Below are 23,108 nucleotides of genomic sequence, written 5' to 3' on the forward strand. Positions count from 1 at the left end.
GCCGGGAAAGGGCGGCCGCGGGGGGCGATGGGAGATGTAGTGCGGAAGTGGGCGCCGGGCCTGGCCGGCAGGGTTGCGCCAGCTGCCCCCTCACGTTAAGGATTACCCGAGTTATTAACTAATTAGAAGCTCAGGGCACTTTTAATCAAGTGCTCCTTGATTAAAAACTCTCTTCCTTCCCCCCCCCCACGCCACGCGCTTCGTCCCCTCCTTGTTTCCAGCCATTGCCTCCTGCAGCCGCCCTGCACGACCGCCCCCAAAAAACCAGCGTAATTAAATTTAATTAATTAAAAGAAGCCGCACACACCCAGAAGCATCCATACAAAAAGTTTACCGAGCCTGCATCGCTGCCATACACATCCATTACACTTGGTGCATACTAACAGGAAAAAACAAACAAACAGGGTTAAAATAGGCACCAGCCCCCACCCAGGATGAACTAAACCACGGAGAAAAGGCGTTTTTACCCCAGCCCCCCGGGCTCCTTCCTACCCTGATGCTGCCCCGCGGTTTTGGGGGCCCTGGGGAGCGGGAGTTTTGCAGAGCTGCTGCCCCAGGTCCTGCCCTGGGCGCTGAGAAGGGAGCCGGGAGGTGCCGGGGCCCCTTGCGCGAGGCCAGTGCCAGCTTTCTCCCCCCGCCCGCTCCGGGGCGTGCTCAGGGGTTTGATTTCCATTTCCAAGGAGAAGACGGCTTCCAGGAGCCAGCCCAGCAGGTTGGGAACAGAATCGTTTATGGCTTACAAACACTGCAGCTTACAAACTTCAGCAGCAGGGAGGGGACTCGGGATTGTCGTGCACACCAGTGCCTCCGTTCTCCCCCGGGCCTGTTCCAGGATCTGCCTTGTTCTGGACGTTGCTGAAGCCTGATTTAAAGCAAGAGGTCTGCTTTACGCTGTATTTTTCCCCCGAGATACTTTTTTTCGCCAAAACCACGCTCTGGTAGTGCAGTCCCACGGGGGTAAGAGGCAGGTAGGTGCCACCCAGGGCATCTCGCAGCCGGGGAACGGGATCCATCATCGCAGCACACAGCAGACCCTTCGCTCCAGAGGTGCAGCTGCTGTCCTGGAAAGCTCCACACAGGCACTTTTGTCCCCATCAGGTCCCCTGAGCTTGTCTAACTCCTCCTCAGTGCACGCAGGACTACACCAACGCAGGGTCAGCTGCAGAGGCTGGGCAGGGAAGTGCAGGGGCAGAAAACAGGGCAGCACATAGAGATCACCCCAGTGTTCAATAAAGGTATCCAAGTCTTTCTCCCTTTCCCTTGAGACCCCTAAAACATGCAGAAAGGAATCCCACAGACCGAGCTAGTTAGCGATTTCTTTATCCAGCTTTGCTTCACTCCACATTTTGCTCCAGCTTTACACGTCCACGTGAATTAAATCTGTAGAGAGAGTTCCTGACAGCCTTATACCTGCGAGGGAAGGATGGCACCACAACCACACCGTTTCCAGGGTGGGTGGAGAGGAGAAAAAAGAAGTCACCACCTTTGTCTAACAGATGCGTTGTAATATGAAATGAAAGCTTAACAAAATCTTTAAGAAAATCCCTCCCAGCCCTAGCCTACCGCTCCACCAGCACAGCGCATAGCATGTTTGAGACCTGCTCAGCTCAGCACGTGCCGGAGGGCCAGCTGGGTGTGCTGGACCACTTCAATTCATGTTTTCTTGCCAGTCTGTGAGCGTCACGGGATCTGGTGCCTCTCAGAAAAGCAGAGCACGCTTGCCAGAGAAAAGCCTTCACAATCTTAGGTCCCAATGACAAATTTCTACTGAGAGCTAGAGGAGAGCGCAGCCTGGTGACTTCAGCCTCGCAGCTCCAGCGACCAAGCAGCACGTTTCCATCACTGGCAGCTCGCAGGCTGTAAGAGCAAGGCGGTCCCCTGCCAGAAAGGCAGCCGAGAAACCAACAGCTCGGGGGCTGAGAGGGTGCCCAGGAGCATCCAGATCTCTGCTCGTGTCCTTGTGCTGGAAGTGAGGGGTCTTCATGCGTGACAAAAGGATCATAGGTGTCTCTTATCCCGTCCCCTTCTATTTTAAGATGATGTGGTAGCTATCATTGGTTTCAGCTGCAAAGGAAGAAAAAAGCTTATGAGACACTCGTAAGAGCAAAGGGATCCCCTGGATACAGCGGATCTGACACAAGAGCTCCCCAGGAAGTACACAAAACCCGGGCACTTACACACCTTTCATGGTGTCCAGAACAAAACAGGATTCGTCTTGGAAGTTCTGAATCATCTGAAAGAAGCCAAGACAAGCAGCTCAGTCTGTAGCTGTATTTAAACACGGGAAGTGTTTCACAGAAAGGGCTGGAAGCTGCTTGCTCAGGAGCTCAGTGCTCTGGGAGGTAGGAGATGCACCAGCCATAAATATTTATTCCTTCATCCAGCTCCCCAACGCTGAAGATCCGAACCAGCAAGCCAAGTGAACCGACTGTATTCTGAGATGCAGGTCTGGAAGCAAAGTCCTCCTGCAGCAGCTCCCCTCCCTGCTCTCACAGCACAGCCGGAGCACAGCCGAGCGCGCAGGAGGGCGCGCGCCCAACCCGCGGTGCTCAGGGAGCGCTGCTCACCGCACCAAACCCCACGACTCCAAGTGATCAGAGCCAGCAGCAGAGCAACGTCCCCAGTGCTAAAATCCCTGGCTCTGCGGGCTTCACCAACTGACTCCAAGCCCTCAGAAACCAGAGGCATCGGAGCAGGGCCCTTCCCAAAGACCTGCGCAGGCGGCTCGGGCAGCATCAGACACAAACCAGCCGAGGCAACCCAGCACAAGAGGTAGGGAATAAGGAGCACTGCGAGGCGGTTACCTCGTCGCTGATCAGCACGTGTATCCCCGTCGGGCCTTGCTTGTAAATCTGGCTGATCTGCTGCGAGGAGATGCTGAACAGCTGGGCCAGCTTCTCCGTCAGTTCCACCGCCGTCAGCTCCTCCAGATAAATGGCGTGGTACACTGCAAGGAGAAGCGGCGTTGTAGCAAGGCAGAGAGCAGCCTCAGTGTCTGCACCACGGATGCAGAGACCAGCACGCTCACCTGGGGTGCTGGTGTGCAGAGCAGCACCGCAAGCAGAAACAGCCCAGCCCCCCGGGAAGGGCCGTGCACCCTTTCAGCAGTGGGCTGCCTGCTCTATCAGCTTTCCAAGCCCAAGCTCCTAAATCGTCGCGCGACTGCAGCTGGTCTCTGGTGTCTGCTTTGACTACGTGGCTGCAGCGTGCCCCCAGCTACAAAACCCGGCCATCGTCAACGCTTGATCTGCATTCACGCAGTCCTCGCCCCTAAAAGCTTCTCTTTTGATTACCACCAGCTGAGCAGCACTTTGTACCATTCCTGGTACGCTTTGCAGTAGCAGCAGGGTAGAAAAGCCACCCCTGAGCCCCCTCGTTCTCCCACTCCTGCAGCGGGTCCCGGGGGGATGCGAGAGGACCCAGACAGGAGCAGGGCGAGGAGAGGCCACGCCGCTTGCTTTTGCGCTTGCTGCTCCAATCACAGAGGTGGATAAACCGGCGCCTGGCTGCTCCACAAATGTAGGTCACTCATTGTTGTCTGGGCAAGGCTGGGTTCTCGCAAGAGCTATCATTTGCCGGCTCAGAGCAGGCAGCACGCCAACAGTCAGTCTGCAGCCACCCATTTGGTCAGCAAGGGAAAAAAAAAAAAAAAAATCAGCTGGGTAGGACTGGGGCAAGTAAAAGAGCGCTCCCGGCAATCCTGTGCCACCCTGATCAACGGAGAGCGTGCACAGCACCCTGGGTCACACACAGAGCCTGCATTAGCTTGCAAGGGAACTCTCTGCCTCCTTGCAGGGAGGAGATGAGAAAGCAGCCAAAACGAGGCACAGCAGCTGAAAGCCAAAGCCACAAACCCTCTTAGAGCTGCTACGCAGACTCAGCGTGTTCCGGTAAGGTATCGACAGCCCTGGCTGTTTGCTGGGGGATGCTCGATGGGGGCTCAAAGCCCCAGGGACAGCAGCCTGGGGATCAGCACTGGGGATCAGCCCCACTGCTCCTGCGTTTCTGCCTGCCGAGCCCTGCTGCTGCTTCCTCCTCCTCGCCACCACCCAGGCGCGCGTGTCCGCAGCGATGCCATAAAGCCCTTACCGAAGAACGTGCTGGTGACGGTGTCCCCGTCCTCGTGCTTCTGCTGCAGGTCCCTGAGCTGCTGGGACTCCTGGCACACGTAGATGGTCAGTCGGGGCCGCACCATCCTACGGACAGAGCAGCGAGTGAGCGCAGCGCCCGCAGGACTGCCCGAGGACCCTGGCACTCAGCCAGCAACCTTCTCTCCCCAGTGTCCTCAGAAACAACAGAGCAGGTTACGGAATTCACCTCGAAGCAACGTGGAAGGGGCATCGCGGGTTCCAAAAAGGGTCCCAGAGACAGGTATAAAGCAGCATTCCCTTTACAGGAAGGTTATTCCACTGAATAACCATCAGCGGGCAGAGGAAAGGAGCACGGCACAGGCAGCACCTCCTGGGCTGTGGCTGCATCCCCTGCCACCGACCAAATCCTTCCCTCTCTCCCTTCCAAGAGGAAAATCATTTCCAATGCTCCTTGCCCACATGGATTTTCTTCCCCTAAATTGTCCCTGGAGCAGTTACTCTGCTGGCCAAGCTGTCAAATTAAACTGAAAGGGGTTCACAGAGGTTAATGAAACTCTGTCCTCTGTAACAGCAAGTCCCAAGCAGACGGGCTAACACCAAACACGCTTCCCTGCCACGCACGATCAGCTTTTAGAGCAGACAACCTACCGTCCTTTCAACGCATTGAAGAGCCTGATGCCATCTGCAGGGCCACAGATCTGGATAACATCTTCTCTGGTCAGCTTCAGTAAATCTGCACCTGCAATTTGACATCAAGAGGAGAGAGAGTCACAAAAGCAGCCCAGAGCTCCTAGGGTGGGGGTCCTGGACCGCATGGTCGTGCCAGCTCCCCCTGCAGAGCTCACCCCATCCCAAAGCCTTCAGCCCTCTGCTGACAACCTCCCCCCGCTTCCCCCAGAAGGACATTTGCATGTTTTTCCAGACTGTTTTTGCAAGAATGTGCTTTGGTACGACCCCACGGCCGGCATTATCAGCCTTTTTCCTCTTACAGCTTGCTACCCAGTGCCTTGGTGACCCTGGATAACGGAGACCGCACTGCCAGGGAATGAGAGGAAAATAAATATGAGCAGTCCTTTACACACAGCGCTCCACATCAGCATTTCCCAGCTTGTTTTAAGACTAGAAGGTGCTGCGAGCTTTTGGAAGAGAAGCCACCACCATCCCCAGTGTTTTGTCAGTTGAGAGCGAGGTGAGAAACGAAGCCGACAGCTTTCAGGTAGCCAAGCTTTATTGCATTACAAAGACACGAGATTTTCAAACAGCTGAATTTGCAAGGGGGGACAGAAAGACAGCCTGGGGAGCAGAAGGAAGCAGAGCAACGGCACGGACACAGAGGGGCCACTGGAACCTACCTGAGAAGTTTCGGAAAAGCCGAGAAAAAGTGGAGAAGCGATTCCGGTGCAGCCACTGCTGGGCCTCCTGGGGGGTGCTCGTGGGCAAGAGGTTCTGCAAGGCAGGAAAAGAAGAGTCACAGCCTCAGAGGTGACACGAATGTTTCCACCGAGGAACGAGCACAGGCCAGCTGGTTTGGTGTCTGTAATCTTACATCGAGAACAGACTGGGCTGGGCTCACTGCGCACACACAACAAAGGCTGCAGCCTGGATGGGTTTTGGTTTAAAAGGCTTCAGAGGGACAGAGGGGGAGGAAGGAAGCAACGGGGAAAGCATCAGCAAAGATAAACTGATCAGCAGAGGTCACAGCGAGCTCCAAGCAGCTTGCTCCCAGCTCTGCCTTGCCGTACTGGACATTTTTCACTCTGTCACCTCTTCTTTCCAAACAGGAGTCAAAATGAAGTTATAACTCCCCAAAGACGTTAAACTACAGCAGTCTCTTCCCAGGCAAACTGCAGCACAGCCACCCACGAGCCCACCACCACTCGATCACAGCAAAGCCCCTTTCGCAACCCGTGTCCCATCCTTACCACAAGCACAAGCTCTGAAGTGTGACTTACATCTGCGATCGGAGGGGGTGGCTCGGGCTGGTGGTTTGGAGAGCCATTTCTAGATGGGGGAAAGAGCCAGACAGAGCACAACACGTGGTTAGCACTGCCCTTCCCTTCCTGGCACGGGATGCCCGCAGGCAACAACACCGCCCTGCAAAGCACAGCGCCCGGTTGGTATCGGTGCCGCTCCGACACCGCGGAAGCACGGGGGCACCACTGCTTGCGGGCAGCCCCGCGATGGCAGCAGCACCATCACTGCTGCAGCGAGACACTTTGCAAGCACAAACGGCTCAGGTAAGAGCAGTCAGCACCATCACTGTTGTACTGAAACACTTTGCAAGCACAAACAGCTCAGGTAAGAGCAGTAACGCGATGGGGGAAGGCAGAGCGAAGCAGGCTGGAAGCCGAACGCAAGGGGCTGCTGATCGAACGCGCACACGCTTCTCGTGCAAGAGCCGAGCTTTCTGGGAGCAAGGAAAGGCAACAGCGCTCAGCTCCGAGGGCTTTCGTTTCTTTTTTTCCACCCTGATGCTGCCTCTTTGCGGGCTGCTTCCGCCTCCTTGCGCCCTGGCACCGGGCGCTTCTTCCTTGTGCTGCCAGCTGGGGTGCATCGACCTCTCCGGTGAGCCAGGAGTCGACAGCGAGGCAGCCTCCCCTCCAGACTCACCCTTCTCCAATGGAAAAGCTGCTGTGGGAGCTGTTGAAGCCAGGGGACGGTGCGTTATTGACGTACGTTATCTCTGGCCAGGGAGAACACTGGAAAGGAAAAGCCAGAAGGGTCACAGGTGGCTTTGGACAAGCCCACGCGTCCGCTCCGCTCAGCGCACGTTAACGGCCATTTGCTGGCTGGCAACTGGCGACGAAAGAGAATTAAAGAATAAAGTCGGGGATTAAAAGGAGCCCTGCTAACCCACCGCAGACAGGCACAAGCCTCTGACTAAACAATCCTTCATCTCAAAAAGCCAAAAGCCCCCAAATTCAAGTGCAGGGAGATCAGACTCTAAGTGATCTGTGTCGCTGGGCTGACTGACACGTGCAGCACCGCCAGCCTCAGCACCTCCACGGAGCACGAATCACCTGGGGTAGGACGAGGGCTCCCTCCCCAGGGCGTTTAAGAGCTCAGACTACCAGGGTTTCACAGACTGACACCTCCCAAGCAAAGGGAGGAAACGAGGGAGGTTTTCGGCTCACTCATGACCTACGTGGCCGATTGCCACGCGGGCAAAACAAAGCTTGCAGGCAGAGGGAGCATCTTTCGTTATTCGGGGGAAAAACCACCGACTTTCGAGGCACAAGAGCCCTTTTTCAGGCCTGCTAAAAATTACCTCCTCTGCCTAGAATATTTATCTGGCTTTTGCCTTGCAGCCACAAACAACTGAGGCAAACACCTCAGAGCAGAGCAGCCAGCTCCTCGCGGCCAGGGCAACTCAGGCTTCGCTCAAACAACGTCCCCGCCCCGCACGAGGACGCGCCCCACCTCGGTGAGTATCGTGGTCTCGTAGGAGGGCTGGTACTTCTCCTTCTCGTGGGGCGTTCGCTTCTCCATCTTTTCCCGGTCGGTCTTCTGCTTCCGATCAGCTCCCTTGGGCTGGGGAGGAGATATCGGTGTTAGATCAGCGGTGCGGGACAGAGGGAGAACCGCGACAGCCTGAGGAGGTGACTCGTCCTCCTGCTCTCTGCCATTTCGGTGGCACGTACTGCACCACAACACAGAGAGCTGGGTTACGAGCTCGGCTTTGCCGTGACCTCGAAAAGACATCTACTTTCTTATAGCCAGGCCTAGGAAAGGTTTTGCTTGCTGCCTTTATAATGCGCTCAAAGCCTTGGGGATGGCAGCAAGAGAGGCGTTATAACCACCAAACCGTCCCGGCGCTCCCCTCTGCAGGACCCTACAGCAATTCCCTTCAAACAACGACCGGCAACATCCTAACAGCAGCAATCCAGCACGGCGTGAGGCATCGTCCTCCTCTAGACAGCAGAGAGGAGACCTGAACAAGCTCCCAGCCAGCTCCAAGCTGGGTGAGGAGGTGCTGCTCGGCTGCAGCTCAGCCAGCCTGCTGCAGCCACGGAAATCGAACGGCCGCTGTTATCTTTCCAGCCTCTGTGGTCAACGTTGCGGCTACTGGAAGCTAGGAAGGATCCGTGCTCCAGCCACGGACGAGCACAGACGAGACATCGACACCGAGGGAGCTCTTCTCAAAGCAGATACGCTCCCAATTTGAGGGGCAGAGGGGAGAAAGGGAAGAACGGGGCGGGAGCCCAAAGAGCATCAGCCCTAACCAGAGGGCACCCTGCAGGGACGGGCCCACAGGCACCACCCCGAGCCTGCTGCCCCAACAGTCACAGCCCCAGGGGATCAGGGCAATACCGGGAGCCTCTGCCAAGGGCTCGGGCAGGCGAACGCTGCGGAGGTCGAGGGTCCCTGCGCTCCGGTGGCCTGGCGCGGGGCAGCGTTGGGAGATGGCCGGTGGGACAGGTACAGCTGCGTTCCAGAGGGACCTTTTCAAACGGCAACGGGCAGCGGCTGCAATTTATGGTTTTGCTCCCGCAGGTGCCACTGAGACCATCCCCAGCAGGGAGGCTGCGCCCTGAGGCTGCAGCTTCACTCGTGGGCACTCCAGCTACAGCTCTGGGTTTCCCCGAGGCAAGGTTGTCAGAGCCAAAGAAAATAAAAGCCACCCCCAAAACACATCCCTGGCGCAGAGCGCTGAAGCTCAGTAGAAACCCAGCGCCAGATGCTTGCGATGCCACTATCCTCAGGGTGCTCGTCTGCAGCCAGCCTTATCCTCTCAGCTCACAGCTCCGCAGCCATCCTCGTAGGCTATTTACATCCAGACACGAGCCAGAGATCAAACAAGCCCTAACAAATCACACACACCCCCCCCGCTTTCAAAATTTTATAACGCAAGCGGGCAGGAGAGAGAGAAGGGGAAAGAAACCAAGTCAACAGCAGCAGGGCACGCTGCCCGACATCCTACAGCAACTTCACGATAAAACTGCGGAGCGGCGCAGGCTCCCAGCCAGGCAGCCGACCTGCGGCGAGCCAAGCGCCCCTGGGGGGACCAGGGCAGAGGAAGCACGGCCACAGAGGCTGCGTGGCGTCGGGGGGAGGACGGGGACACGGAAAGGGACAGGGACTGGGCAGGCTCTTTGAGACAACATCAGCGACCCAGACAGAGTGGGCACGGCTGCCCCGCAGCACATTGCCTGGGTGATGCTGCAGTCACCTCGCTGGCACGTGCTGCCACAGCCAGATGTGGCTTTGGGTGCCCTGCAAAGGATTCGGAAGTCCTGGAGAGGCTGCACACACAAACCAACAGCAGCCACAATAGGAACTGGTAATAATGGGATAAGGAGGTCAGACGGGCATCAAAACTCCCCGCAGGATCTCCCAGGTGGGTAAGACGCAAGGCTGAATGTGGGAGCTTTGGCAGAGAAGCACCACAACCCATTTACTCCCTGGTGTGCTGTTCTTGGCTTTCCAATTTTTGAGCCACAACAGCATCCAGGCTCCACCAGGACAGGAACTAGACCAGGAAAGGAGGAGTGACCAGAAGGACCGAGGGTTTTCACTGCCTGCAAGCTCGGCCACGGTCCTGCAGCCGTGCTGCTCGCTGGAGCTGCGGCAGGGACTGGGACCGGCTCCTGGCTCGCCTCCCAGAGGGGCAGGACACAGCGGATGCTGGGTGCACAGCGGGCCGAGGTACCTTGAAGACCTTGATCTGGCAGCTGGCCGAGTGCAGGTGCTCCGTGTACTCCCCGTTCTCGTTCTCCTTAAAGGTGTCTATCTGGACCCGAAAGGGCACCCCCTTCTCCCCGCCGTGCTTCCGCATGGTGAACTCCGTGCTGATGCAGTGAACCTGGGGGAAGGCAAGGCGCCCCGCCGTCAGTGTCGTGTAAAGGGCAAAATGCAGAGCTCGCATGGGAGCGCACAGAACCAGGAGCGTTAAGGAGTTAAGGGGACGCAGCAGCAGAGGTGGAGCCGCATTCTTCCAGCAAGTTTTGCAAGCTCTCGATGTTACGAGCAGCCCCCGGCTCAGCAGGGCAGAGAGCTCGGCTGCACCAGCCTCTGCGCGCTGGAGCCTGTTTATTCTGGGCAGCGAGGCCAGAATACTTCCAGGAGGTATTTCAGGCAGCCAGGGAGATTTGCAAAAGCATCTAAGCAAGATGGAGAGCATATCACCTAAACCAGCAGGACCTAAACCACCACGCAAATCAAACAACTCGTAGGTGGTCAGCCGAGCTTGTCTGTTGCCAATCCACGAGCTGCCGCTCTCTTGCACTGCTTGTGGCAGGAGGCGAGGTGCATTTTAGTTTATACCCTCCACCACTGTGGCATCTGGCTGCTATTTCAGAGCTCTGAGTCAAAAATCATCTCTTTTTTTCCCCCTTGGATAACTTTCAGTTTTTTTCCTAAACCCCTGCAAGTGGAAGTTCCCCCGTCCCTTCCGTTACCTGGATAAACACGGACGTCCTCTTGGAAGGATCCCATAAGAACTCCACCGTGTTGAGCTGGGTTGGATTCGCTCTGGGATCAATGATGCCCACGGACATTGGGATATCTGCAGGAGCGCACGCAGAGAGCCAGGTTTTGTTACGAGGAGAAGCAGGGGAGTCACAGGGAAGCTACGGAAGGACCAAGTGCGCGTCTCCACCTGCAGAACGTGGCAGAGCTTTGGGGGCTCGGAGGCAGACCCCAAGGTGCTGCCCCGGGGACTCACCGATGTCCAGGATCCTGTCCCCAGGCCTGTTCCACCGCCAGCCCTCCAGCTGCTGATGCTCCGTGTACTGCAGGCGCCGGTCGTGGAACACCACCCGGAAAATGCTCTAGAGGGGACAAACTGTCAGCGGCTGGGGCTCTCCCAGCAAACCCCCCGGTCCTCAAGACATTTTCCAGTGCAAACAAAGGAGCAGAGAGGGAAGTGGAGGGACCTGAAGCCTCATGAAGAAGCCAGGGCAACAAAATAAAGCCCAGCTGGACCCTTGACAGGACAAGACCTTGTGTGCTGCTCCCTACAGCCCCAGCTGGACCCGTGCACCGAAGCTCTCCACCTACCTTCACCAGTTTCCCATTAATCTCTGGCAGCTCCCCAATTTTCCTGTTGTCCAGCATCCGGATTTCATACGACTGCCCTGAGGGAAGGAAGACGAAGGCTCCTTGTTGTTCGCCACGTACAAGCCTTTGCTGCCACCCTCCCTTGGATTTTGACACCTTTTGCTGCCACGCTAAACACGCCACTCGATCTCCTTGCCACATTTCAGCGCGGGGTCCCAGGAGCACGACCATCTCACCGCCCCCCAACGCTCCTCTCCAGTGACAGGCAATCCTCTCCCTTTCTGCTGGAGGATTCCCTAGCAAACCCTTACCAACCACGCGCAGACCCAGCACGGGGCAGAAATCGATTACTCAGCTTCATCTGGCTGCGGTCACCAACCCTGACCTCCTGATTCTACCGAGAAGCGACGGCTACAGCTTGAAAGCACGAGATGTGCCCACTGCAGGGCACCCCAGCACACTCCTGCCCAGCTCTGGCAGCACGGAGCAGCTCAGACAGCTTGGCTGCACCCAGTTCTCCAGCTGCACTTCACACCGTGCAGATTTTACTCGTGTGAAATCCCACGGGCTGCTCGCACCGCCACAGCAAGCTGAGGGCAGCAGCAAGGCGAAGGAGCCGGCGGTTTCAAACAGGAGCAACGTGGGGTTTAGTAGCGAGGTGCTTTCCACTCCCAGTGGGAAATAGCCAAAGGCAGACCTTTAGGGTTAAAACGTGGCGGGTTTAAACCAAGCGCCCGGGGTTCCCTCACCTTGGTTGAGGTAGGTGAGCGTTTCGTCGTGGAGCTTCACCGCAGGGGACGTGGCCGCACACAGCACGTACTGGAAGGGCAGAATTTTGTTCTCGTTCTCTGGAGGCAAACTCGATTCTTCCTGTTTGAAGATGGGCAGGGCAAGGACGTCACTGAAAAGAGAGGTGTCAGACATTCATTTCGGCTCTGGCTCCAGGGATGAGGCGGTAGGTGTTGGGATCCTCCTGCGAGGAAGAGCTTTAAGATTTTTAATTAAACCAAAACCAAGAAACAACACCACCACACGAGCTGTGACATCTCTGCACAACTGCAAAGGGGCATTAAAGCAGGCCAAGGAGATCTGGGGAGAGGCCCTGACACCTGCTCTTGCTGCAGCTTTTTCAAGTTGTCCCCCCTAACACTTTTCTTGCTTCAAACCTACGCAACAAGCGAGCCCGCGTTGCAGACAAAGCCCAGCTCCTTCGGCAGCACGCCCGCACCGGCAGAGCAAGGAAGGCAGGATGCCTCCAGCACCACGCTGAGGAATTCCTGTCCTCCCCCTCAAGGTACCAGCCCAGTGCCCTGCTCCCTGCAAGGCGGTGGTTCGGCTTTTCGGGCACAGGAATGGGAGCCACATGGGGAGAGCCAGCGTGGGGCAGAGCCCCCGAGCCCCTTTTTAGGGTGGCACCGAAGTGCTGAGCTCTGCCACCGAGTTAAGCCCTGCTCCTTCTCCGTGAGAGGCTTCTGGACAGCTCCCTGGACAACAGCAACAGCTCCCTGCCAATTCCACGTGCTTTTGGGGAAAGCCTCGGCTTACGCGCTTCGTATCAGGGTGTGGGAGAGGAGCTCCTGGAACAGAAGGAGCAGAAGAGCTGCAGCCAAGTTCTGCAGGTGGAAGCGTCCGCTCCGTGCCCAGTTATCGCCTCCGAAGCCGCCGCTTCTCCCCCAAATCCCCAGGCTCCAGCACAGACCAGCAGCACCAAGAGCTCGGCTGCGTTACGGAGCGTGAAGCACGACCCCACAGCGCACGTCGTGAAGGAGCAGCGGCGTCCAGCCCTCGTCGTGCCGCCGGCAGCCACCTACCAGCGCTCGGCCCCGAGGTAGCAGCGTGCCTCCTCCATGGGGAGAGCCCCAGCCGGGCTCCGAAATGGGGGCGCCTGTCGAAAATGTTCCCCCCCCGTCCTGCACCGCGGCGCTGCCACGAGAGATGGGAGGAAAATGTCAGATGTCAGGCCACAAAGGTCAGCGCGCTCACCTCCGGGGGTACGCGCTCTATTTACGGGCGGCTTAGGTCAACAAAAGTCTCGGAAAAAAAAGAGTCGGGTTTCAGCCGGCTCCGGCAGCGCGGTGCGAGGGTCTGCCCGCGCCATCCCCAGCCGATGGGTGACGGAAAGCTGCCGCCGGTGCTCACAGCGGGGTCCCGAGCGGAGGAACCGATCTGAAATGCAGCCGATGGCACTGCTGCGATGGAGAGGGGATGGGTGCGCTCCTCTCAGGTCCCGCATGTCTGCGATTTGGCCAGCTAGCTGCCCGAGGGGCCTCAAGCACGGCAATTAAATAAAACCAAACGGTTTTGGCGTCCCAAGAGGGGTCAGGGATAACTCCAGGAAGGTGCTGCCTCTCCTTGTCTCTGGAAGGAAGAGGAGAGCTGCTACTCTGCTTCCCCTGGACGAGGGCACCAAGTCAGCAGTTCCTTTCCACCGCCACCTTTCCTCTCTCCCAGCGCCTTGTTTTTAATCCCAACATCTAACGTTTCCAGCTGCATCACTCTCAAAAAACTCAAGTCTTGCATCAGCTCGTCCCGGGAAAGCCTCTTGCAGAGAGAAGTCGGGGGCACAGCTGAAGATTCACGTGAATTCTTTCTGGCTGCACCTCTGGGCTGCACGGAAAACCAGAACAGCTTCCTGCAGCTTCACCTCCACGCCAGCTCGCCCCAAGCTCCTACCTGGCCCCAGCCCTCCGGTCCAGCTCTCAGCACCGCCGAGCAGGCGCGTCCTCGTCACTACCAGGAACAGAGCTGGGGATGGCAGGGCAGAGCTGCCAAGCGAGCACGAAGCCACCTCCGGAGCACGGGCCACGTGCTTGAGCAATTCGGTCTCAATGTCCAACACTGCGGGGTCCTGCTCCTGCTCACCGCCCGCGCACGAGGACCCCCCGGGGGTCCCGGTCCTCTCCTTCGCTCCTGGCTCTGCTCAGAGCCAGGGCAGAGCTGGTCCCAACAGACAAGCGCCCGCCGCTGCTCCTCGGAGGTAATTATTTGTGGCAAGGCAAAGCTCCTGGGGCGGTTACGGCACGAAAACAAAGCCAGGGAACGGGGGAACGGGCTCTGCCAACCGGCCCCACACCAGGCACAGGACCGGTGCCGCAACTGAGCTGTGAGTCGAGGACTGGGGGAGGCCGTGCGCTCAACACCCGCCTGGCAGCGCCACGGCCGGTGCCCCGGCCTCCAAAACCACCTCCAGCCACCGCCCCCCGCCCTACCCCGAGCTCAGGCCTTCCCGTGCCCGAAACCGGGGCGGGCAGAACCCAGCTCCCGGCGGGCCCGGTGCGGCTGCGGCCCCATCCCACGCCCCCGCCACGCCGGGCACCCCCAGAGACTGGCACAGCACCAGGGCGCGTGGATCCCCCCCGAGCCTCCCAAACCTCGCTCGAGGGGCACAAAATGGCACAAAACCGCCCCGGGGGGCGGCGGGCGCTGCCCTGGGTGTGCCAGGAGCCCGGTGAGCGTGGGGGCAGCCCCCCCCCACCCCTCCTACCTCATGCTGTAGGCCCCGGCGCCCAGCTCCTGGCCGATGCCCGAGAGGCTGGCATCGAAGTCCTGCACCAGGCCGGACTCGATCACCTCGTCCGCCAGCGGCAGCTTCAGCGCCCAGGCCATGATCCTCGCCCCACGGGAGGCTGGCTGTGTGCCCCCCCCCGGTGGGGGGACGAGCAGGGGGGAGCCCCGGTACCTCGCCCCTCTGCACAGGGCAGGCGGCGGGGGCCGCCCGGGGGCTCTCGGGGGTCTCTGCGCTGCTGCCCCGCTCCCTCCTCAGGTGCTCCGAGCCGCCCCCCCCCGGGCCGCTTTGGGGCACCCCCAGACCCAATTCAGGGTCTCAACGCCCCCCCCCCCCCCAACCGGCTGCACCCCCCGGACCCTCCCCGAGCCCTGCAGCCCCCTCCCAGCGGGCTCCGCCAGCCCCGACCCCCCCGGGACAGCCCCGCACCGGCCTCACCCCCCTCCCCGGGACCCCCGGACCCCCCCGGGACCCCCTCCTCGGACCCCTCCGGGCCGCGGCCCCCTCCCCAGGGGCTGCACCCCCAGCCCCGCTGAGCCCCCCCCCCCCAGGGGCTGCACCCGCCGGGGACCCCCCCCCCAAGCCCCAGAGGCTCCCTCCGCGGGGCTGCCCCCCCCCCCGGGACCCCCCGCCCCCGGCCCCGCTCCGGCCCCGCCGAGGGCACCGGGCCGCGGCCCCCTCAAAATGGAGGCGGCGACGCCGCGGACCCCCCGCTCCAGCCCCAGCGGGGAGCCGGCCCCGCCCCCTCGGCCGCCGTCAGCCAATAGGAGCCCCGCACGGCCCGGTGACGCGTGGAGGGGGCCGCCAGTGGTGGGCCCCGCGCGGGGCTGCGGGGGCTGTGATTGGTCGGGAGAGGAGGTGGGCGGGGCGAGACCGGCGCAGCGCGGGGCGCTCGGGTTCCCCCCGGCGGGGAGCGGGGCTGGGCAGCGACTGTGGGGCCCGGGTTCGAGGCCCGGGCCCGGCTCATTCGTGCGCTGAGCTGCGCGGCCTCAGCCCGGGGGGGGGGATCCCGATGGAAACGGCCCCGCTCCGGCCTCGGAGCTGCTCAGAGCCCCCTCACCCAAAAACCAGGCCCCGGTGGCCCGGCACCGAGGGTGCACCCAGGGCAAGGGAGAGCCCCCCCCCCCCCCCCCGCGCACCCCTCCGAAAAGAACGGGAAAAGGAAAAGAAAAAAGAAAAATACTGTTTATTTCACACCACTACATGAAGTGCATCAGGCTGCCGTGGCCCCGGTGGGGCCGTCCCTCCCACCACGCTCCCCGTCCGTCCGTCCGTCCGTCCGTCCCCATCTGTCCATCCATCCCCAGGCTCATGGGGGGCTCAGAGGGGGTGCTCCCCCCGCCGCAGGACCCCCAAATCCTCCTCCCAGCTCACTCTGCCTTCTGCTAACCCTGCACGGTCCCTCCCCCCCGTAGTGCAATGTGCCCACGGGGACAGAGGGGCAGGGGCACGAGGCCACCCTTATTTAGGTCAAGCAGCACCTCCCAAGGCCTCGGTGTCTCGACACCTTCGTTTTCGGGTTCACGCAGCTCTGTTTGCTCCGAGCCTCCTCGCATCGGCAGGGGGAGAGGGCTGGGAACTGGGGGGGGCGATGAAATAAAAGGGGGTGAAACTAAACCGGGGCTCACCGCTACCGAGCCGTGACACTACCGGGCCTTAACGCTACCTCGGGAACACAGAGAAGTCGCGGAGAAGGGAGAAAACGGCCCAAAAAATGAAAAATCACTCTTGGAGGGGGGGGAGACCTGACACAGAAGGGCGGGGAGGGCGGCCCCCCCTCACCCAGGGGGAGTCGGGAGACACGGTGAGTGCAGGCGGGGGTCCGGCACCACGCACGTTACAGGACGACGAGGCACGCGCGACACGGGATGCGAACACGGTTGGGCCACGTGTGGGGTGGGAGGGGGGCACGGACACCTACGCGCACGGTTCGGGGGGGACCCGAGCCCCTGCTGGAGCCGGGCAGAGGGGCAGGGGCCGGGGAAAGTCGGTCACAAAGTGCTGATGGCAGGAGGCTGGGGGGGGGGGGGGGCTCGGGGAGGGCGTCTGGGCATGGGGGGCCCCCCCAGCCCCTTTCCTTAGGGGATCTGAAAGACGTTGAGTTTGCTGGTGTTTTTGAGCGTCTGTCGGCGGTTGCAGAACCACACGCGGACGACTTCGCGGTCGTAGTTGAGCTCCTTGGCGATCTCGGTGATCTCCTGGCCGGTGGGCAGCGCGTTCTTCTCGAAGTAGGCGTTGAGCGCCTCGATGGCCTGCGGCGTGAAGGACGTCCGGCGCTTGCGCTTCTTGGAGGGCTCACCGCCCACGAACTCCATCAGGTTCTGCTGCCCCTCCTGGTTGCGCAGCTCGGCCTCGCTCAGCCACTTCTCCAGCACCGGCTTCAGCTTCTGGGCGCTCTTGGGGGTGATGTCGAGCTTCTCGAACCTGCGGGGACAACACGGACCACGGGACGCTGAGCATGTGGCGGGGGCGAGGGAAAGCCCTGCGGCACCCCACGACACCGGGACCAGGAGGTGTTTCCCTGGCAGGGATGCTGCCTCATCCTGACCTCCCTCCTCGCCACCTCTCCTCCTCCTCCAGCAGCAGGAGACGCGCTGCCTACGCCCCACGGCACCCCCAGCCCCGCGCCGGTACCTGCAGATGGCTGACTGGCTGTAGGCAGGGCCCTCGGTGGCCGTCAGGGCCTGCCCCACCTGGGTCTGCGTCAGGCCGAGGGACAGGCGCCGGATCTTGAAGTTCTTGGCGAACTCCCGGATCTCCTCCAGGTTGATGCCGTCCTCCTCCACGCCGCTGTTGGGGGCCTGGGGCTCTGCGAGCGGAGGGGCGGCATCAAGGGCGGCTGGCGGCGACCCCCCGGGGCTCCTCTCCCCTCGTGGGGAAGCCCAAATCCGGTCCCCCCCATCCCTCTCCCCCCCCAGAGGAGGGCAGGGCAACTCACTGGCCACCAGCTGGCTGACGGTGGGCGTCTCGGAGCAGGTGATGGGGACGGGCGCCGAGGCCGCCTTCGCTGCCGGCGCAGGGTTGGCGATGACCACGGCTGGCTGGGGCAGAGCCGGGGCCGGCTGGATGGGCTGCACCTGGGTGGGCAGCGAGGGTCAGCAGCGGGGCTGGCACCCCAGCCAGCACCCGGCAGGGGTCCCCGATCCAGCACCGTGTCCCCGATCCCGCACCGTGTCCCTGTGGCTGGCCGGCCGCGGGCTCGATCCGTGCGGTTAAATGAGCGGCCACTGTGCTGCTTTGGCTTGGGGTGGGGTGAAACGGGGTTGGGAAAGGAGGAGGGAGCCACCCAGTACAGAGCCCACCTGGTTCTGTACCGGGTCCCGGCAGCCCACCGCGTGCAGGGGGGAGGCGAGGCGCCGTGGGGCAGTTTGGGGGTGGCTGTCACCTCTGCTGGCACCAGAGCCAGATGGGGACACCAAGCGTCCCCATCCCAGCTGGGAAATGCAGCCCACGAGCGGGACGTGCAGCATCCCTATGGGGCCGGGCCACGTCCCGAGGATGCTTGCGTTGTCCCCAAGCGGCGCGGCCCCATCTCACCTCGCTCTTGGTGGGAGGCTCGGGGGGGCCGCTTTTCTTGATGGTGGCCGCTTGGATGGTGCCGCTGGCCAGCGTGGCGATCACCTGGCCCTGGGCATTGAGCAGCAGCTGGGGCGTCACCGCCTGTACCTGCAGGTTCGGGGCCGGCACCGGGCTGGCCGCCGCGATGCCGGGGGGGTTCACCACCCACGGCAGGGTCCCGATCACCTGCGCAAGGGAGGAGAGCGGGGGCTGTGGGGGCACGTCCTTCCAGCGCCCTTCCCAGAGCCGCAGCACCACTTTTGTGGGGGGTACCTTGGGGACCCCCCCTCCCCATCCCCGGCAGTACCTGGCCCTGGGCGTTGGTCAGGATCTGCCCCGTGATGCCCTGCACGCTGGAGATGGTGTTGGCGATCACGGGGGCAGCTGCCAGGGAGCTGAGGAGCTGCGTTTGCCCCCCCAGGGAGGCGGCGCTGATCTGTGGAGAACCGAAAGGCAGGGGTTAGGGACGTGTGCATGGGGCTGCTCGTCATCCCCGCCGGCACGGCCACCGCTCATCCCGGGGTCACTGCGTCCCCCCCTGTGGCAGGGCGGCCCCCGCCTTGCTGCCGTGATGGGAAGCAGTCACTCTGAGTCCTTTATCATGAGGGTTTTTTTCCTAAGCCACTCGCTGGGCTGCCCGTGTGGTCACCGGAGAGGGATGAGCATCCATCAGGGATGGGGAAACTGAGGCCGGGGATTTGGTGCAGGGAAAGGGGAGCGGGCGCGGGATTGGGGCTGCCCAGCTCCTTACTATGCCAGGGTTAAAGGCAAATCCCGCGGGCTGCACTGCGATCTGGGTCTGCGGCTCAAGCGGCTTCGCCACGGGTGGTGTGGGCGCTGCAGCGGGCTGTGGCAGGATGGGGGGCTGGCTGGGCACGGCAGGCGCCGGGGGGAACACGCTCTGTGGCTGGAGGGGGGGCCGGGGCTGGACCGCAGCCGGCAGAGGCTGGGCAGGCTGCACCGGCGCCGGGATCGCGGTGTTGAGGACGGCGGCGGCTGCAAAGAGATGGAGAGAGCGTGAGCTGGGGAGAGCAGGGGACGTCGGGGAGGCTCCAGGATGAGACCCGAGGCTCGGTGGGTCCCCCGTCGGCCCCCTCCCAAAGGGCACCGCATCGCCCGTGGCGCCTCCATGCGCTCGCACGTCCCAAAGGAGCTCCCGGCAGCCGTGCACCAGGCAGGGCTGAGCTGCAGGATGCATCCTGCCCCCTGAAGGACTGGGTTAATCCAAACAGAGCGGGCAGCCCAGCGCCCCCATCCCAGGTGGGGATGGATCCAGACAAGGCTTTCTCCCCCCGGCTCCGCAGGGAGCTCGGAGGAGGCAATTCCCTGCTGGAGAAGGGCACAAATCCTTCCTGGGCACCACAGAGCGCCTGCGGTGCTGCCCCCTGGGGAGGCTCTCAGCCCTTGCGGACCTGCACCCGCTGCAGCGGCGTGACATGGCCGCAGCCCCAAACCTGCCCCGGACCCCAGACCCCGAGCACTGTCTCTGTACCCTCATCTCCCCCCCCGCCGCTGCCTTCCTCCCCCCCCGCCGCTGCCTTCCTCCCCCTCACCGCTGCCTTCCTCCCTCGTGCCGTCTCCTTCCTCCCTCCCTCTCGCCGCCCCTCTCCGACGCTCCCAGCACCTTTCGGCCTCGGGGGGGTCGCGACAAACCCTGCTTCTTCCAGCGCCCGCGATTAAACACCGTTTCAGACCCCTCCTGGAGAGGACGGCCTCGGTTCGGCAACAAGCCGGGGAGGACCAGGCGTGCAATTAAGGATGCTGCAAAGCAGAAGAGCACCGGTTACCTTGCAGATTGGCTATAGGTGGTTTGAAAATTCCCCCTGTAGGAGAAGCAGCCGTCAGTCCGGGAAGGGCAGCGACCGTTGCTGTAGGAAATGTCCACACAGCCAGCCCCTGCTGACCTGCCACTTGACCTGCAATACTGATGGGGATAAGAAGAGGTTGAGTAACTGTCCCTGCTGGAACCATTACTCCTGTCACAACTGTTGCTAAGTTTTCCTGAGTCAAGACCTGCAAAAGCAAACAAGATTTAAAAAAGAACAAAAATCAACGCCACTGCAGACAGCATCAGCGAGGCAAGAGCGAGCACAGTCTTTGCAAAGGGGCGCGCAGCTGGCCCGGGGTCCCTCCCATCTCAGCAGCTGGGTTCCCAGCTCCGCGGAGCCCCCCACGGCCCCCCCGAGGGGGGGATGCTCCCCCCCGCCCCCCCCCCCCCCCCGCCACCACCACCACGGCCGTGGCTCTGGCAGCACCTCGGGCGGCGAGGGCGCCGAGCGGAGGGATGGCGGCGTGGTCCGGGAGGCAGCTCCTGCGCCCCGTGCCACCAGCCACCGTCGCTGCCCCGGGTGCCCACCACCAACGGATGCCCCCCCCACCCCGGGCCCAGGTCCCTGCCCCCCCCCAGGGTCCCCTGCAAGCAGCCGTGCTCCCCCCACTCCACCCCCCCAGTGCCCCAGCCCCATCCCATGGCCCCCCCAGGGTAGTTACCTGCGGGGCGGCCAGCGGGGCCAAGGGCTGCGGCTGCTGGCTGGCGGCGTGGCCGAAGGTGCTGCCGGGGGGGACGCTGCTGGGGGACGCTCCGGCCGCCGGCTTGGTTTTGCCTTGGGGGGGGCAGAGGAGAGGGTTCGAGAGGCGCTGGGGTAAGGGGGGGACCCAAATCACAGCCACAACCCCCCCCCGGGGATGAGCGTCCCTCCCAGGGCTGCCCCCGTCCCCCCTGGGATGGTGCTGGGGCAGCACCGGAGCAGCACTGCAGCCCCCCAGTCCCCCCTTGGGATTTGGGGGGGTCGTCACCTTGGTTATGGGATGCAGGAAAAGGGAGTTTGGGGCTTATTATGGGATGTTCAGGGCAGGGATCCAAGGAGGGGGAAGGAAGGGGTTAGGAGATCCGGGGGGGGTGTACGCTGCGCCTGTGCCCCCACCAGCCCAAATCAGCAGCGGCTGCAGCGGTGCCAGCACCCAGCGGGGGCACCCTGGGGAGGTGGAAGTTTTGTAACAAAAAAAAAAGTTTCCAGAAAATGGACGCAATTCTCTGCACGAGTAAAATCTTGCGTTCTTCTGCTAAAGGTGTTTTAGCTAATTTTCATTTGTGATTTTCAACCCTCCGCCCAACTGCACAGGAGATATTAATATTTCTAAGTTATCATTAACATCCAGGTAAGAGGAAACCTTGCTCCTAATCCTTATTTATTACTTTTGAAAGACCTATTTATTTTTTGAGCAACCTCTTGTATTTATTCTGCTCAACTTCTAATAACGGCAGCCCTTGGGTACAAAATCCACATAATCCTCTTCTATTTTTGTAAAAAGAAAGACACCCTTTTCTTGTCTTCTTCTTCGGCAGAAAAACTTTTACCAAATAAATACTTCTCTCATCTACGAGCCAGGCATTTCTCAGATTTGGGTCGCTGCCCAGAAATAGCTACAGGTCCGTGAAGTTTTTTTTAAAAAAAGCCTTTTTAAATTTCTTTTTTTGTAGCAAAATCTAAGTGGTTCTAAGCCCGGGTCTAAGCGCTGCTCTGAGCGCAGGATGCTTCCCCCTCCCAGCTGCCGGAGGAGGAATTGGTTTGCTGAACCCTAACGGAGCTCGGCATGGGGATGCTCCGGAGCAAGGGACGGGGGCTGCTCGTCCGACCGAGCGCCCCGGAGCCCAACCTGCCTGCAGGGCCAGCAGGAGCAGGGCAGCCCAGGGAAGGAGCCGGGGCAGGAAAGCATCTCACCGGCCGCCTCGGCGCTGCACGAGGTCTCGGCGCTGGGCGGCACGTCCTCTCTGCCCGGGTCGCCGCTCCCTCGCGGGGAGCCCCGTGCACCCTCCCCGGGTGGCATCTCCAAAGGTTTCCCGTCCTCCTCGGCCGGCGGCGGGGCGTCCACGCCGACCTCCAGCACGCGGATCGTCTCGTGGCTGGACATGACAATGACCTGCGAACGCGTCCCCAAACGTCCGTCAGCGCCAGGGGCTGGCCCCCATGCCCCAGCGCAGAGCGACGGCTGCTGGGCTCCCCCCGTCCCACGGTACCCCTAAAACAGAGCATGCAGAGCCCCCCATCCCCTCGAGAAGGGGTGTGCAGGGGGTGAACGCCACCCCAGCACAGAGGGGTCCGGGCCAGCACCTCGCTGCTTGAGTTAATCAGCAGCTTCAGGGCTCCCCCGTAATTAAGCCCAGCTCCCTGTGCATCGGAGGGTGACGTCTGTAGTGGTAAAACACGGCTGGCAACGGCCGTGGCAGCCCCAGCAGAGCTGGTATTTGCTGCTAAAAGCCAGCAAACCGGCAAAACTCCCTGCAAGGTGGCAGAACAACGCCAGCGTGAACGGCTGGGGCTGGGCAAGCCCCCAATACGCCGCCTCCTGCACGGGGACACGGGGAGCCCAGAGCAGTTTTGCTCCCCTGGCTGGAGTTTTGCTCCTCTGGATGCGAAAGCAGCCGACGGCAGCTCCTAGGGCTGTGGGCAGCCGAGGCAAGGAGCAGAGGTTTCCTGCAGCCGCTGCCCCCCTGCCTCGCCCTGCGTGCCCCGTGCCGGGACGCGGGGTGCCCCTACCTGCTCGTTGACCGTCAGCGGGGCCTCCTGGGTCTGCACGGCTTCGGGGTCCATGGTGTCCCCGGGGAGGCGGGAGAGGGCAGGGGGAGCCGGCTCAGACCTTCCTCATGCTGCAAGCGAGGGACACCGGTGTTTGTCCCCGAGCCACCGGCTGCCGCGGGGCCATGCACCGGGAACCGAGCGTGCCCGGAGGCTCCCCCCGCCGCCCTGCCCGTCCGGCCTCCCATTTTACCAGCTCTTTACCAGCCCTGGCTGGGGCTCGGGGTCTTGCAGGGCTTGCTGACACCCCCCTGCCCTGCTCCAGGGGGATGCATGAGCCTGGGGGGGCCCTCCGAGCACCCCGTCCCCAGCAGGAGGCTGCGGAAGAGTCGGTGTCCCCCCAGAGGGGTTGGGGACGTGGGGCCAACCCAGTTTGTT

The 23,108-nt window shown here is 61.6% G+C and overlaps 2 protein-coding genes across 5 annotated transcripts; both read right to left on the reverse strand.

Annotated features, from left to right (window-relative positions):
- Positions 1–310: 310 nt before the first annotated feature.
- On the reverse strand, positions 311–14,866 carry TFCP2 (transcription factor CP2). 4 transcript variants are annotated; one of them, XM_035571061.1, is made up of 15 exons: positions 14,575–14,866; positions 11,840–11,991; positions 11,091–11,167; positions 10,756–10,861; positions 10,490–10,596; positions 9,742–9,894; positions 7,512–7,622; positions 6,702–6,790; positions 6,044–6,092; positions 5,444–5,537; positions 4,740–4,830; positions 4,090–4,196; positions 2,805–2,947; positions 2,182–2,233; positions 311–2,064 (listed from the first exon to the last, which is right to left on the reverse strand). In XM_035571061.1, exons 1-15 carry the CDS (start codon positions 14,694–14,696, stop codon positions 2,027–2,029), a joined length of 1,491 nt encoding a protein of 496 aa, XP_035426954.1. In that variant the 5' UTR covers positions 14,697–14,866; the 3' UTR covers positions 311–2,026. The 4 variants fall into 4 exon arrangements, with proteins under 4 accessions (XP_035426954.1, XP_035426952.1, XP_035426951.1 ...); XM_035571059.2 differs by having other exon boundaries at positions 6,044–6,185; positions 14,575–14,765; XM_035571058.2 differs by having other exon boundaries at positions 6,014–6,185; positions 14,575–14,765.
- A 1,807-nt stretch (positions 14,867–16,673) lies between these two features.
- On the reverse strand, positions 16,674–22,795 carry POU6F1 (POU class 6 homeobox 1). Its single transcript, XM_035571064.2, has 10 exons — positions 22,692–22,795; positions 21,880–22,074; positions 20,644–20,756; positions 19,941–20,077; positions 18,905–19,149; positions 18,461–18,589; positions 18,133–18,339; positions 17,534–17,672; positions 17,230–17,404; positions 16,674–17,019 (listed from the first exon to the last, which is right to left on the reverse strand). The coding sequence occupies exons 1-10, from the start codon at positions 22,743–22,745 to the stop codon at positions 16,674–16,676; spliced, it is 1,740 nt and encodes a 579-aa protein (XP_035426957.1). The 5' UTR covers positions 22,746–22,795.
- Positions 22,796–23,108: the final 313 nt, after the last annotated feature.

Source organism: Cygnus atratus, chromosome 29 (assembly GCF_013377495.2).
Source record: "Cygnus atratus isolate AKBS03 ecotype Queensland, Australia chromosome 29, CAtr_DNAZoo_HiC_assembly, whole genome shotgun sequence".
Taxonomy (NCBI): Eukaryota; Metazoa; Chordata; class Aves; order Anseriformes; family Anatidae; genus Cygnus; species Cygnus atratus.

Bases quoted from the DNA above. Each gene is read 5' to 3' on its own strand.
- TFCP2 (XM_035571058.2), bottom strand. From the start codon at position 14,696: ATGGCCTGGGCGCTGAAGCTGCCGCTGGCGGACGAGGTGATCGAGTCC. The intron at 11,992-14,574 runs GTAGGAGGGGTG...CTCTCTTTTCAG, and splicing joins GCCGGGGCCTACAGCATGAG to TGACGTCCTTGCCCTGCCCA. The intron at 7,623-9,741 runs GTACCTCGGCCC...TCTCCTCCCCAG, and splicing joins GCCAGATCAAGGTCTTCAAG to CCCAAGGGAGCTGATCGGAA.
- POU6F1 (XM_035571064.2), bottom strand. From the start codon at position 22,745: ATGGACCCCGAAGCCGTGCAGACCCAGGAGGCCCCGCTGACGGTCAAC. The intron at 20,078-20,643 runs GTAACTACCCTG...TATCCCCATCAG, and splicing joins CCCCGCTGGCCGCCCCGCAG to TATTGCAGGTCAAGTGGCAG. The intron at 18,340-18,460 runs GTACTGCCGGGG...TCCCTTGCGCAG, and splicing joins TGACCAACGCCCAGGGCCAG to GTGATCGGGACCCTGCCGTG.